Source organism: Palaemon carinicauda, chromosome 1 (assembly GCF_036898095.1).
Source record: "Palaemon carinicauda isolate YSFRI2023 chromosome 1, ASM3689809v2, whole genome shotgun sequence".
Lineage (NCBI taxonomy): Eukaryota > Metazoa > Arthropoda > Malacostraca > Decapoda > Palaemonidae > Palaemon > Palaemon carinicauda.
In genome coordinates, this window is record NC_090725.1 from 7,280,950 (window position 1) to 7,298,336 (window position 17,387).

The 17,387-nt window shown below is 31.9% G+C and overlaps 1 protein-coding gene across 1 annotated transcript in view; it reads right to left on the bottom strand.

The window, feature by feature from the left end:
* LOC137646286 (uncharacterized) overlaps positions 1-6,295 on the bottom strand; it is a 13,511-nt gene extending 7,216 nt beyond the window's left edge. Inside the window, exon 1 of the mRNA XM_068379399.1 lies at positions 6,126-6,295. Coding sequence (XP_068235500.1) covers positions 6,126-6,295 — 170 coding nt within the window. The remainder of the gene's footprint in view (positions 1-6,125) is intronic.
* Between the last annotated feature and the right edge of the window lie 11,092 nt (positions 6,296-17,387).

The following is a 17,387-nucleotide window of genomic DNA, read 5'->3' on the forward strand; positions in this document are numbered from 1 at the left end:
ATATTTAATTCACCACTATTAGAAGGGGGCTTTTATTTTAGCCACAAGATATATGAACCATTGCTCCTTAACCAATTTAGAACTATTTCTATTGGCATAATTGATAAGGTTAAGATTAAAAAACCTAAAAAAAAAACTATTTTCACAAGCACTTTACACTTTGTTATAAACTACTGCCTCTGATTCAAAATGATAATTTTCCCTTATATAGCTGTCGTTACCTGTATTTTGGACTAAAAAGAATATTCCATTCATGGCATGCATTGCAAGATGCCTTTGATGGTGTACCAACCGTGTGTCACACGAACATATATAGTTCATTTTGTGCTTGTATCTTCGCTCTCCCCTCGCACTAAAAAGAACCTGAAAAATCATGTCTGCTTTTTTCCTCTGTAACATTGTCAATATTTGAACATGAAAATTCTTGTTGCTTTGAGATTTTGTATATAAAGGGGAGTGTTCTACAATAAACTAACTCAGTTGCTTTCACACTGCCTTTGAGTTCACAACCTTCTCTCGGCACGTTACAATAGTATTATTTCTTTATGCGAAAGAATATTTAATATGTTTACTATATTCATTCAAAAGGGAAAACTTAATATATAGTCTTGTACGTTATTCAAATTCTTATAATTATTTTCTATTTATCATATGTAAAACTGTCTATATATATATATATATATATATATATATATATATATATATACATATATAAATATATATATATATATATATATATATATATATATATATATATATATATATATATATATGTTTATTTGATAAAATACACAGAGAACCTCTCTTCTTTTTTTTCAGATATTACGTATGTAGAATTACATATATCTTAATTACATACCTTACGTAAAACTTTTAATCACTATTATTTTATCTTAAAAAAAAAAACAAAAAAACATTGCCTATGAACATATCAGCCTCTGATATTTCTAAATTGCTATTCATTAAAAGAAAGAAATATAATAAAATGCTTTTTTTGGACTTTACTTTGTATACAGTTTTACTAAATCTTACGAATAATGTTTAAGTTTTTATTAAATGCAAAGAGTTTTTTATTTTCCTATTTGTTTTAACTGACTTGCTTACTTACATCAAAACAAACTTCTATTCCTTGCATATGAATATGCTTTTCGTAACTGAATCTACCTTGGATGTTTATGAATATTACACAAAAAAGGAAAGCATAGGAAGATCCAAGATACACATTGTATTAATTACCCAATTCTAGATTTTGTCGTATAGGCCTACATGTAAAAACATTTTACTGCACGAAGTAAGATACCATACGCATGCTACCGACTTTTACTGCGATAAAAATGCATATATATATATATATATATATATATATATATATATATATATATATATATATATATATATATATATATATATATATATATATATATATATATATATATATATATATATGCATGAAAGTTGTGAATAGACTCTGGGAAGTTGCAGGCCGACAGACTGTGCTACAGTGATATATATATATATATATATATATATATATATATATATATATATATATATATATATATATATATATATATACATATACATATATGTATATATACATATATGTATATATGTATATATATGTACATATATATTTATATATATATATATATATATATATATACGCATATATATGTATATATGTGTATATATACATATATATGTGTGTGTATGTATATGTACAGTATATGTATATACATATGTATATACATACATTTATATATATGGATATATATATTCATATACAGTATATATAATGAAAATGTGTACAAAAAGATACACACACATACAGCATATATACTATATATATTATGTATGCATATAACTGTATGCATATAGTTTTATATAATATACATATAGAAACACATCCTTACACACATAGACAACCCCTAGCAGTACACACACATTTATATATATGCACACGCATATATATATACACATATATAAATATATATATATATATATATATATATATATATATATATATATATATATATATATATATATATATATATATATATATATATATATATATATATATATATATATTCTTACAAAGCTGGTCGAGTGTAGAGTAAACACAGTAGTTTATTCATGTACTTTATTTTTGTTTTCATATGTGTAGACATAAGTTTTGTAAGTAAATTACGTAAGACTTTCGTCGTAATCTGTTTGAGAGTATTATATGACCATATCAGATGTGAACAAGGGCTTATGTAATTTTCTTTTATATTTTTATGAGGTATTGCATCATGTTTGTGAGAAAATATGCCATTCTTGAGGGACTTAGTTTTGGATTTTATCTTTTTTTTATTTTGAGGACAAAGGTGGGCGGAGGTAACTGAGAGAGTTCGTCTCCCTGTTGCGTGGGTACTCGTCCATGAGAGTAATCTTTGGCAACCTTACGCCCTTAGGCCAACTACCATGCTTCCAGATCTTGGACATGGAATATACTGGAAGTATCTAAGTCTTACATATGCGCCACCCAGGGCTGCCTGTAGAGAAGCAGCTGTCCTGTGAAAGAGCTTAAGTGCCTCCCTCACTCTCTCTCTGTACCTATAGTGTGTCCTCTCCAAAGTGATTCTGTGCCCCAATGTAAATCGTCTGTTGAAACGTAACAAAATAAGTCAAAGGTGATTTTAAATTTATTGTGTTGGGGTGAGTGTTGGCATTGTGTAAAGTTTTGTAACTGGCCCTGTAGTAACGTGAAAGGTATTTGTATCATTATCTGGTTATCTATTTTCATTAAATATCAAGCTAATATGTTGGTATGAAAGTGAAACAAGTGAATGCATAATTTTCATAAGTGTTATTTCTTTTGTCTTAATATTTCAAATTAATTGAATATATAATTTTTGGATTGTAAAATTTTTGTCTTAATCTAAGTTTTGTTCAGACTAAGGGAACCGTCCGCCAGAGCATGTACAATATGTTTATGCATACATAGAAGCAATAAAACGATTTTCTATTTCTGAAAATTGGTATGTCAAAACACCATAGCGGACGGTCCCTTTAGTCTGAATTAATATTTTGAGTGATTTATTTGTTTTAAGAACATTTTTTTCAGTGTTGTAATTTATATAGAATATATCTATTTTTGTAAAGTGTGTATTATTCCAATCACCAGCGTTTAATTTAGTATTCGCTCGTACCCCTGTTAAAGAATTGAAGTAAGAGTTGTTTGAATAACTCTTAAGAATAACTACCCAATTTTGTTTGAGTGTACTTAAGAGACCTTTGGATATTCATTGTTTTTATATATTACTATCTAGGAGCTTTTTAACTGTCTTAGAGCTCGGGTATTAATGTTTTCAAGTGTAACAGATTTAATGTAAAAACAAACAGGTGAGTTTGGAACTCGAGAGGTTGTATAGCTTGCCAGCCGTAATATATGTATGTATATATATATATATATATATATATATATATATATATATATATATATATATATATATACACTGTATATATAGTCATATATATACATATGTATATATGTATATATATACATATATATATATATATATATATATATATACTATATATATATATATATATATATATATATATATATATATATATGTATATATATATATATAAACTATAAAAACTTCAACGAAACAAGAGGAAGAGAAAAAGATAGAATAGTGTGCCCGAGTGCACCCTCAAACAAGAGAACTCTAACCCAAGACATGGGAAAACCATGGTACAGAGGCTATGGCACTACCTAAGATTAGAGAACAATGGTTTGATTTTGGAGTGTCCTTCTCCTAGAAGAGCTGCTTACCATAGCCAAAGAGTGAGTCTCTTCTACTCTTATAAAGAGGAAAGTGGCCACTGAACAATTACAGTGCAGTAAGAAGAATTGCTTGGTAATCTCATTGTTGTCAGGTGTATGAGGACTGAGGAGATTATGGAAAGAATAGGCCAGACTATTCGGTGTGTGTGTATAGGCTAAGGGAAAATTAACCGTAACCAGAGAGAAGGTTCCAAAGTACGACTGTCTGGCCAGACTAAAGACCCCAAACTCTCTAGCGGTAGTATCTAGTGTATATATATATATATATATATATATATATATATATATATATATATATATATATAGTATATATATAGTATAGTAGTATATATATATGTATATATATATATATATATATATATATATATATATATATATATATATATATATATACTCGTGAATATGTATAAGCGTGCGTGTGTTTGTATGCATACGATATATATATATATATATATATATATATATATATATATATATATATATATATATATGCATACCTTTATATATATATATATATATATATATATATATATATATATATATATATATAAATAGGTATATGAACATTATATATACAAAGCACATACATGAGTATGTGTATGTGTAATTTTAAGCATAGAGATATTCATGACCTTATCTTTATATATACACACACACACGCACACACACATATATGTATATATATATATATATATATATATATATATATATATATATATATATATATATATATATATATATATATATATATATATGTTCATGTTTATATGTGCATATGTTCCTTTGGCTTCTCAGCGCATGTGTTTATATGCGTGCACATGTAATTGTGTATGCTCTGTCTATATCCATATGAATATATCTAAGTAATGTGAATATGTAAGTAGTGCGAGTGCCTATGCAAACAATATGTCACTATTTATTTGGTGGTATTAGAAAGAGCTATAGCAATTGACATGCGTTCCTCTGCTGTGAAGAGAAAAATACGTGCCAGAAGAAACAGCAGTCAAGATAATTCTAGGATACAGTAATAATCTTTTCTCTTCGGAGTTTATGCAAAGTAATTCCAGCGAATTAGGGTAACAAAGGTGTCAGTCCTACTCTTCTGTAGATATAAGAATAAATTTGCAACAATACTCGAACAAACATATTTTTTTATTTCAAGAACAACAACTAAAGATCAAAACTTTTATCCTAAGTTTGGCGATCTTTTGTCTGGCCAGAGAGTCGTACATTGGATCCTTTTTTTTTTGTTGACCAGCCGGACACGAGTCTTTTTATAGATTATATATGACATACTGTATTTGTTTTTGACGTTGTTAATAGTTTATATAGATTATGACATATCTGGTTTGACGTTGTTATTTTTTTTAGAATGATTTATTGTTAATTTGTTCTCTTCATTTATTCATTTCCTTATTTCCTTTCCTCACTGGGCTATTTTCCCCTATTGGAGCCCCTGGGCTTATAGCATCTTGCTTTTCCAACTAGGGTTGTAGCTTGGATAGTAATAATAATAATAATAATAATAATAATAATAATAATAATAATAATAATAATAATGATAATAAATAAAATCGATTTTAATTCAACTCGGTGCATTTCTGTAGATAAACGACTAAAGCAATTTAGAGAGACAGAGTGTATCTCAAGATCGTTTTTTCTAACATTAATTCTAAGATGCGGAATAGGAAAGAATTTCGTCGCAATGTTTTCTCAGCACGTCGGCTGCTGGATTGTTCTAGAATAGCTAAGAGTAACATGATGTCAGTCGCGGAAGTTCATCGTTGATGACAAATATGAAAAACATTGATTTATTCACGACTACTGGGTGTTACATTTCGTGGGTGGCATAGACCTCGGGTGAATAATCATAAGATTAATTCTGGATATAACTTGTTTTGCGGGGTCAGAATCTCTCTCTCTCTCTCTCTCTCTCTCTCTCTCTCTCTCTCTCTCTCTCTCTCTCTCTCTCTCTCTCTCTCCTTTAATCTGTAACCCTTGAATGTTCTTAACGTGTATTCGATTTATTTCATCTTATATCCGCTTCCATGTCGCTTTACAAGAGCATCAAAACTCATTCAACAATATTGATATACCAAAACCGACCACATTCCCATGACTTTGTAAGGACACGAATACTGTATAGATAAACTAAATATATAAAAATAACATATGTGGACCATACTACTAGCTGCATAATTGCAAGAACCCGTATTTGGTCACAAGGGCCAGGCAATCTTCAACAACAACAAAGTGGGCCAAAATATTTAAAGAGATGCCGTTGCCATACCTTCCATAGTTGCTGGTGCTTGAGCTGGGAGAATCTTCCATGATCAGTTCCGTTAATTCGTCATTTTCGGTACCGGGAGTCATGAAATGTTTATTCAACTCACAGAAACACAAGATACTAAACAATACCAAGTAGAGCACACAGCGTCTTGATGATCTCGTCGAGTACATTTTTCATGATCTTATCATTTCACAACCAACAAAAGAATATCGAATATTTTTCATTGTATTCTTTTAACTCTTAAATCTAGTTGCTTAATAATAAACTGATTTTTCTTTTATCTGGTTGGAAAGCCAGATGGCGTATGGCTTCGTAATTCTTCCTTTAATGTTGCGTGAATTTTGTGACTGCTGAAGATGGTTGACGGTGATATTCCAAGGATGTTTTCATAACGTAATGTGGCAAGATTTCTTCCGCTAGTTTTTATTCTAGTTTTCCTCAAGGTTTGTTCGCGAGTAAATAAATTTCTTTATCCTCTTTCCTCGTTAGGTAAAAGGTTTTTTCAATGGTTCCTGAAATGTATTTGTGATAATTATAGCTGTTTTAATTGTTTTTAATATATACTGTATGTTCAAATATCCTATAATAAATGTGTAAACAGAAGCAAACGAATATCTACATAAAATCATAAATAGTATATACTTAGTTTACGCATGTAATGTCAGGAGTAAAATGCTCTATTGCTATGCTGATTCTTGGCTGCAAGAGTGAAATCAAATTAAAATGTGAAATATCTTTATCAGACTCAAACTCCAAAATCAAACCAGTGTTTTCTAGCCTTGGGTAGTGCCATAGCCTCTGTACCATGGTCTTCCACTGTCTTGGGTTAGAGTTCGCTTGCTTGAGGGTACACTCGGGCACACAATTCTATCTAATTTCTCTCTTTCTTGTTTTATAATTTTTATAGTTTATATAGGAAATATTTATTTTAATGCTGTTGCTCTTCTTAAATATTCTAGTTTTCCTTTCCTCACTGAGCTATTTTCCCCGTTGGGGCCCCTGGGCTTATAGCATCTTGCTTTTCCAACTAGGGTTGTAGCTTAGCAAGTAATAATAATAATAATAATAATAATAATAATAATAATAATAATAATAATAATAATAATAATAATAATAATAATCTGTAGCTCATTAACTCATGAAAACAAAAAGAAACGAGATAATCATCCTTTGCTCTCATATCGATTCTAGGATATATTTATTTTAGTGTTGTTGCTCTTGTTAAAATATTTTATTTTCCTCGTTTCCTTTCCTTACTGGGCTATTTTCCCTGTTGGAGCCCCTAGGCTTATGGCATCCTGCTTTTCCCACTAGGGTTGTAGCTTAGTAAGCAAGCAATAATAATAAAAATTAATAATAATAATAAAAAGTAATAGTAATGATAAAAAATAATAATAATAATAATAATAATAATATAAAATAAAAATAAAAAATAAAAATAAAATAAAAGTAAAAATAAAAATAAAAATGAAAATAAAAATAAAAAAATATAAAAATATAAAAATATAAAAATATAAAAATGTACAAATATACAAATATACAAATAAAATAAAAATAAAAATAAAATTATTATTATTATTATTATTATTATTATTATTATTATTATGAAGAAGAAGAAGAAGAAGAAGCGTGAATGGATAAGGAAGTGAGATGCTAAACTCAGGCAGACAAGTGTTTCAGTTTAAGTAGGAGTTGTGGAAGAGGAACCTGGCACCGGCAGGCAGTGAAAAGGGCGGGGCCGTCGGAGGGGGAGGGGGGGGGGGGGTTGGAGTGGGGGGGGGGGTGAGGTGGAGGTTGGGGGGGGGTGAGGTAGGGTGGATGAGCTCAGATTCATATGGGCTACTGAGCAGATAGTTGAAAATTTTTGTTCGTATAATAATGATATTGAAAGAAAATCCTAGCATCTTTAAATAAAACGTTACCACCTATGTAAATGACATAGATGATATATTATTATTATTATTATTATTATTATTATTATTATTATTATTATTAATTTTAAAATTATTATTATTATTAATTTTAAAATTATTATTATTATTATTATTATTATTATTATTATTATTATTATTATTAGTAGTAGTAGTAGTAGTAGTAGTAGTAGTAGTAGTGGTAGTAGTAGTAAGAATGCTTTATTCATAGTGCTCATTCACTATTTTTTTTTCTTTCATTATAATCACAAAATAGTTTTTAATTGCTAATTATGACCAAAATGTATGTATTGTATCCATTGTGAGAAAACTATGACTAGACTTTTTATCTTTTATTTTCATTATCCATTGTCATAAATATCCACTGACAAGAATATTAACCAACGGCAATGAATCTAGGTTGTCCTAGCCGAGCTTGATACACTATCTTCATTTATATTTCCTAGCTATGAAAAAACTTTTCCCATAATATTTGAGAGCTAAGTAACGAGAAAGTTGCTTTATAGTCTATCTATCCTGTTCGTAATACTAGGCAGGCAGTTAATTCTAATAGCCAGGCCTTCTCCATCATAAGACTCAATACTACGCAGTACTCTAGAAGTTTTATTCCAGCTGTTACCAAGTTGTGGAATGATCGACCTAATCGGGTTATTGAATCAGTAGAACTTCAAAAGTTCAAAGTTGGAGCAAATGCTTTTTTGTTGACCAGGCGGACATGAGTCTTTTTATAGTTTATTTATGACATATTTGTTTTTGATGTTGTTAATAGTTTATATATGACATGTCTCTTTTGACATTACTTTTTTTTAGAATGATTTATTGTTAATTTGTTCTCTTCATTTATTTATTTCCTTATTTCCTTTCCTCACTGGGCTATTTTTCCCTATTGGAGCCCCTGGGCTTATAGCATCTTGCTTTTCCAATTAGGGTTGTAGCTTGGATAGTAATAATGATAATAATAATGTAAAAGTTTGTAAGCGAGTGGCAGTGAACACCATGTGTGTGAAGTAAGAGTATATAGAATGGGGAATTCTCAACTATCAATGACATAGGTGGAATTTTGATCTTGGTTTTTTCCGGTGAATAACACCATCATAGTCTTTATAAAATTCCATAAGTTCTTTTATGAACTTCAGCAAGATCTGTTACAGGATGCTTTCTTTCATCAGAAATTCCTTTTGACTCTGTAAGAAATTCATCTGTGGTGGATGATGTGGGAGGGTGGGCTGTGGCACCCTAGCAGTACCCTCTGAACTCGGTTGAGTCCCTTGTTAGGCTGGGAGGAACGTAGAGAGTAGAGGTCCCCCTTTTTTGTTTTGTTTCATTTGTTGATGTCGGCTACCCCCCAAAATTGGGGGAAGTGCCTTGGTATATGTTTGTATGTATGTAAGAATTTTTGGTCTTAAGGGAGGCGATCATCATCATCATCATCATCCTCTCCTCCAACGCCTATTGACTTAAAGGGCCACGGTTAGATTTCTCCATTTATCATCTACTTCGTGCTTCATAGTCCTCATCCATATAGGTCTGGGTCTTCCAACTCTTCTAGTGCCTTCTGGAGCCCAGTTAAACATTTGGTGGCCTAATCTCTCTTGGGGAGTGCGAAGAGCATGCCCAAACCATCTCCATCTACCCATCGTGATCTCCTCCACATATGGTACTCGATTAATCTCTCTTTTAGTTTCATTTCTAATCCTGTCCTGTCATCTAACTCCCAATATCCTTCTGAGGGCTTTGTTCTCAAGTCTACTAAATCTATTGTAGTTTTCTTCATTGTTTTACTATAACTCATGTCCGTAGAGTAACACCGATATCAGTAAACTGATACATAATCTGATTTTTATATGTAATTACAGGCGATTTGATTTCCAAATTTTATTCAACCTTGTCATTGTCTGATTTGCTTTCTTTTAATCTTTTATTAAACTCCAATTCTAAAGATCCTGTATTGGAGATCATAGTTCCTAAATATTTAAATGATTCTACCTCATTAATTCCTTTTTTCTTCCAATGATATTTCATCTTCCATATTTCATCTTCCAATTATTTTCATTGCACAGATTGACAACAACTGGGTATTTTCTATGCTGATGCAATACAGTGCACAACAAAATGACAAAAAAAGACCATATGATAACATTTCATGAAAGTTGAAGCAGCATTCCCTTGGATTTGCCAATATTTGTGCTCTCTCTCTCTCTCTCTCTCTCTCTCTCTCTCTCTCTCTCTCTCTCTCTCTCTCTCTTTCTCCTTTACAGTTGAAATTATCAATATCCTTTGGTAAAACTCTAGGCTTATATTTGAAGCACAAAGTAATGGTTGGCGTTGAAGTAATGCTGATACAATAGATGTCTTTTCTGTCCGAAACCTTTTTGTTTTGTTTTTGTTTACTTATTAATCAATCTGTCACCAACAGGGATAAAGAAAATAATAAAAAACAATATTGTAAAGAACCTAAATCAGCTGTCTTAATCCGAAAAAGAAATAATTAATGACTATTGAAATGACGAGCGAAGATGCTTTCATTGCTATCATTTACAGCAGTTCCTGTTCTAATGAACTAATAAGGTGCAAGGTTTATTCATTATTATTGTTATTATTATTATTATTATTATTATTATTATTATTACTAGCCAAGCTAAAACCCTAGTTGGAAAAGCAAGATGCTATAAGCCCAAGGGCTCCAATAGGGAAAAATAGCCCAGTGAGGAAAGGGAATAAGGAAATAAATTAATGATGAGAATAAGTTAACAATAAATCATTCTAAAAACAGAAACAACGTCAAAACAGAATTGTCCTATATAAACTATTAACAACGTCTAAAACAGATATGTCATATATAAATTACTATATTTGAGGCTCTGGGTTCTAACGATAATGCAGAACCGAATGCACATAATGGAGAAGACAATGCATATGTTCTCCTACCTGCCGTGGGTTGAAGGAATACCAAATATCTTTGCGGGGAAACAGTTATATCATGAGAGGTATTTTGTATGCGGATGCAGCTGGGAGTCATCAATAAGAACCCGTTATTCCTTCAGGACAATGCACTTTCTGCATCGTCTTTCATCCCTGGTATTTTCGTAGTACTACCCCTTTTTGGAAGAATCCTTACCTATACTTAAAACTTTAGTCAGCACTGCACTGTAATTGTTCAGTGGCCACTTTAATCTTGGTAAGAGGAGATGGGACTCTTTAGCTAAGGCAAGCAGCTCTTCTAAGAGGACACTCCAAAATCAAACCATTATTTTCTATTCTTGGGTAGTGCTACCGCCTTTGTACCATGGTCTTCCACTGTCTTGGGTTAGAGTTCTCTTGCTTGAGGGTACACTCGGGCACACTCTTCTATCTTATTTCTCTTCCTCTTGTTTTGTTAAGTTTTTAAAGTTTATATAGGAGAAATTTATTTTAATGTTGCAACAGCAAACCTATAGTAATAACTTTCAGCTTTCAGTGTTTTTTTTTACTGGAAAAGAAAACGGAATTTCTTTAAGCTCTGGGATGATGCTGGAATACTAATCATAGTACTGCAGCTTTCAAGTTCAATGATTGCCCCTTCTTTAACCTATTCTTTTGGTTATTCATATTAAAGAATCAAGCCCTAATGCTCTGTCATTGGTTGTATAAGCAAAATACAGTAAATAATCAGTTCAGAAAATCATATATCCTAAATAAGTTGAATAAGCAACGATGTGTAATTCAATATTTCCAATCACGATATACTCTTATCTGTAATTTTAAAAAGCGATCCTTTTTTTTTTTTTTTTTTTTTTTTTTTTTTTTTTTTTTTTTGAGTTATAGGCTAATCATGCAGTTATGATGTTTTGTGTAAGAATATATCAGTGGAAGAGTTAACATAACCATTAACATATTTATCTATTCATTAATATTCTAGCTGTTTACATTATTTCATCCTTTTCACATTTCTAACAGTTCTGAAATGAAACTATATTGTCCTTGTAATGAATGAAGGAAGATCCTTAAAAGAGCACAAACAGGTTGTTGATAAACTGATAGTATTTTTGGTAAGGAAGATAATGAGCTATTTCTTCACTTAGAAGTATTAAATGCGGTTTCATTAACTCAATGATATTGTCTTCGATGTCAAGATCATGCTCAACATTCCTTATGGAAATTTAGTCTTCGCTAGTTTAGAGAGCCACAGTACAAGCTCCATTTTCAAAGTAGTATGTTTCCTTATGGAAGTTTATTCTTCGCTAGTTTAGAGAGCCACAGTACAAGCTCCATTTTCAAAGTAGTGTGTTTCCTTATGGAAGTTTATTCTTCGCTAGTTTAGAGAGCCACAGTACAAGCTCCATTTTCAAAGTAGTGTGTTTCCTTATGGAAATTTATTCTTCGCTAGTTTAGAGAGCCACAGTACAAGCTCCATTTTCAAAGTAGTGTGTTTCCTTATGGAAATTTATTCTTCGCTAGTTTAGAGAGCCACAGTACAAGCTTCATTTTCAAAGTAGTATGTTTCCTTATGGAAATTTATTCTTCGCTAGTTTAGAGAGCCACAGTACAAGCTTCATTTTCAAAGTAGTATGTTTCCTTATGGAAATTTATTCTTCGCTAGTTTAGAGAGCCACAGTACAAGCTCCATTTTCAAAGGAGTATGTTTCCTTATGGAAATTTATTCTTCGCTAGTTTAGAGAGCCACAGTACAAGCTCCATTTTCAAAGGAGTATGTTTCCTTATGGAAATTTATTCTTCGCTAGTTTAGAGAGCCACAGTACAAGCTCCATTTTCAAAGGAGTGTGTTTCCTTATGGAAATTTATTCTTCGCTAGTTTAGAGAGCCACAGTACAAGCTCCATTTTCAAAGGAGTGTGTTTCCTTATGGAAATTTATTCTTCGCTAGTTTAGAGAGCCACAGTACAAGCTCCATTTTCAAAGGAGTGTGTTTCCTTATGGAAATTTATTCTTCGCTAGTTTAGAGAGCCACAGTACAAGCTCCATTTTCAAAGGAGTGTGTTTCCTTATGGAAATTTATTCTTCGCTAGTTTAGAGAGCCACAGTACAAGCTCCATTTTCAAAGGAGTATGTTTCCTTATGGAAATTTATTCTTCGCTAGTTTAGAGAGCCACAGTACAAGCTCCATTTTCAAAGTAGTGTGTTTCCTTATGGAAATTTATTCTTCGCTAGTTTAGAGAGCCACAGTACAAGCTCCATTTTCAAAGGAGTATGTTTCCTTATGGAAATTTATTCTTCGCTAGTTTAGAGAGCCACAGTACAAGCTCCATTTTCAAAGGAGTATGTTTCCTTATGGAAATTTATTCTTCGCTAGTTTAGAGAGCCACAGTACAAACTCCATTTTCAAAGTAGTGTAGTTTAGAGAGCCACAGTACAAGCTCCATTTTCAAAGGAGTGTGTTTCCTTATGGAAATTTATTCTTCGCTAGTTTAGAGAGCCACAGTACAAGCTCCATTTTCAAAGGAGTGTGTTTCCTTATGGAAATTTATTCTTCGCTAGTTTAGAGAGCCACAGTACAAGCTCCATTTTCAAAGGAGTGTGTTTCCTTATGGAAATTTATTCTTCGCTAGTTTAGAGAGCCACAGTACAAGCTCCATTTTCAAAGGAGTGTGTTTCCTTATGGAAATTTATTCTTCGCTAGTTTAGAGAGCCACAGTACAAGCTCCATTTTCAAAGGAGTATGTTTCCTTATGGAAATTTATTCTTCGCTAGTTTAGAGAGCCACAGTACAAGCTCCATTTTCAAAGGAGTATGTTTCCTTATGGAAATTTATTCTTCGCTAGTTTAGAGAGCCACAGTACAAGCTCCATTTTCAAAGGAGTATGTTTCCTTATGGAAATTTATTCTTCGCTAGTTTAGAGAGCCACAGTACAAGCTTCATTTTCAAAGTAGTATGTTTTTTTTTGTTTTTTTGTTTTTTCATGGCAATGGAGAACTGTGATATCTTTTCCTTGTAACGATAGCTTGAGGAAATTCCTGGAGTCAAATATGTCTACCAGAAATTACAGGCCTTTAAGATAACGGACATCAGAGAATTCTGTGTGATGCCTGGCTTCTTGTCTATCATAAATTTCTCCGTTTCCTTACGTAGTACAAAAAATCTCTTCAATATCTTTTCTTTTGATAACATCCTTGTGTGGGAATGCAATAAGAGGGTTTCAAATTTGGAATCCTTCTTTTTGCATAATGCAGACAACAAACGCGAATTAAGTGCGTTTGCTTTAATGAAGTTAACTACTTTAATCACTTCACCCAGAACATTGTTCTCGGGTTTCATTACTAATGCTTATTATTAGTATTATTATTATTATTATTATTATTATTATTATTATTATTATTATCCAAGCTACAACCCTAGTTGGAAAAGCAAGGTGCTATAAGCCCAAGGGCCCCAATAGGGAAAAATAGCCCAGTGAGGAAAGGAAATAAATAAATGAAGAGAACAAATTAACAATAAATCATTCTAAAACAAGGCAACAACGTCAAAACAGATACAGTATGTCATATATAAACTATAAACAACGTCAAAAACAAATATGTCATATATAAACTATAAAAAGACTCATGTCCGCCTGGTCAACAAAAAAGCATTTGCCCCAACTTTGAACTCTTAGCGGAGAATAGTGCAATAAGTACTAATGATATCTAGCGATTTTTGCTTAACTAAAGTTTGAATATCGGAACAACTCAACATTGCTGGAGGAGTCCGTCAGTACACACGCCGCCATGTTCCATTTTGATATCTTTTGTTTCAAAAGTTCTGTCCACGTTGTTAAATTTTCATTTGCAGTTGCTCTAGAGCTTAGAGTTTCACAACACAAAGTTTCTTCAATGCGATTTTCATGTACGTATATGTATACGCAAAGTTGATCTAAATTGCAAGTATTCTACTTACAATAGGTCTCAAGGAATGCTGTAAAGTAATTGTATTTGATATTTTTTATTTGCTCACACACACACACACTCTCTCTCTCTCTCTCTCTCTCTCTCTCTCTCTCTCTCTCTCTCTCTCTCTCTCTCTCTCTCTCCCCCCCCATACACACACATTTAAAGTCTGTTATAGAAAAAATGGTGTGTTTTTTAATTGTGTCTCCCCCGATTATATGTACTGCTTGATACCTATCCTGTAATTATAAAAGATTCCCCTGTAAGTCCATTTGACATTCATATAACTTCAGTATTTTTTTTCTTTCACCATCTTATTCTCTCATAAGAAAACCAGTGAGATGCATTTTGTAGCGAAGAATAATGTTTAGTTGTTTGTTTGTATTATGACTATATTTCACGAGCAAAGGATAATCTAATAGAATATATTAAATCCCAAACCGTATGATGAGAGAAATCCTAATTATGGTTCATGTGTGGGCATATAACAATAGAATTTGGGGACCCCTTCGCGGTCCCCCTGAGATGCCTTCGTGGTTCCCAAGAGGACCGTGGACCCCAGTGTGAGAAGCACTGCTATAGATAAAAAGTCGGAAAAACTGGTCAACATGGCGAAGCCGATACATCTTGCAAGGCTAAATGCCCTCCAGGATAGCCACATCAACTAACGGGAGGTGAGTAAGAATGGCATTGGAAAGATAAAGAAACAGATAAGAAAAAGACAACCTCTTCAGAAACCAGCAGACACGAGAAGAAGAAATAAATTGAGACAGAGTAGTGTGCCTGAGTTTACTCTCAAGTAAGACAACTCTTACCCAAGACAGTGGAAGACTATGTTACAGAGGCTATGGCACTACCCAGGACTAGAGAAAAATCGTCTGGTTTTGGAGGGCCCTTCGACTTGAAGAGATGCTTACCATAAAGAGTCTCTACTACCCTTACCAAGTGGAAAATAACCATTGAGCAATGACAGTGAGTAGTTAATCTCTTGAGTTAAGAAGAATGGTTTGGTTATCTCAGTATTGTCAGGTGTATGAAGAAAGAGAAGGTGGAAAGAATGTGTAAGAAAAATAAGCCGTAACCAGAGAGAGGGGTCAAATGTAGTACTGTCTGGCCAGTCAAAGAACCTAATAACTCTCTGGACTCGAAAAAATATCATATAATTACTAAAAAAATAACGCTTAATATTAATTAAGTTTTTCACTACTGTTAAATAATGATAGATGCATATATGGTTTCAAAAATGCGCATTTTGTATGAAACTGTAGTATACTACTGCCAAAGGTAAAAAATGTCGAAAATCATGTTGATACATCCGTAGGGTTTTCTCATAGAATTTTAGATGGTCGCGTTGTTTTTTTTTTTCTTTTTTTTCCAATGTTCCTTTTACTGTCTTTATTGCCGGGGGGGGGGGGGAGAACGTAACATGAAGAACCTTAAAAATCTAACTCTGGCTGTGCTTACTTCTTCAGCAATCACCCTCCATTCATATATGTATATATATATATATATATATATATATATATATATATATATATATATATATATATATATATATATATATACATGTATATGTGTATATATATATATATATATATATATATATATACATATATATATATGTATATATATATATATATATATATATATATATATATACATTTATATACATGTATATGTATATATAAATATATATATATATATATATATATATATATATATATATATATATATATATATGTGTGTGTGTGTGTATGTGTATGTATGTGTGTGTATGTGTATGTGTGTACATGTGTGTGTATGTATGTGTTTAAATAAAATGACTTTGATTAGATAAAAGAATATCATGATAAAAGCCATAAGGAGAATAGGCAACAGAATATGTGACAGAAAAGCACTAGGCAGAATTGAAGACTTGTTTTTATACATTAAATTTTATCAATGCCTCAATCAAATGTAGGCTCTTGTATCTTTTATTTAGCTTAACCTCGAAATTCAATGCCAAATCTGAATTACTTCATAATCTTCCCTTACAGCAGCATCCATCTTGTTTATTTCTTGTCTTTAACTATCATCACTATCAATTATCTATTGGATATACAGAACTATCCGTTCCTTCGGAATAGGGATTTTGTTTATTGCGTGAAAAAGTTCTTGAAGTCCGGGGAGGATTGGATTTACAGGCTACAGCTCAACGCGGGTAGAAAGAAAACTGCTACACTAGGATGTACAAGTGAAAAGAAAGCTGGACAGCAAGATGGAGGAAAAGAATATAAAGCAAATGCAACGAGAGATCGAAGGAACGCTACCAAAAACCCTCAAGTTCTTCTTCTTCTTTAGATTGCCCGGAGCTTCTCTCCGGACAGGGGCTTTTTGACGGTGCGTCTAGCCCCTAGGTGGTTGCAAACCCTTAATTATTATTATTATTACTATCCAAGCTACAACCCTAATTGGAAAAGCAAGATGCTATA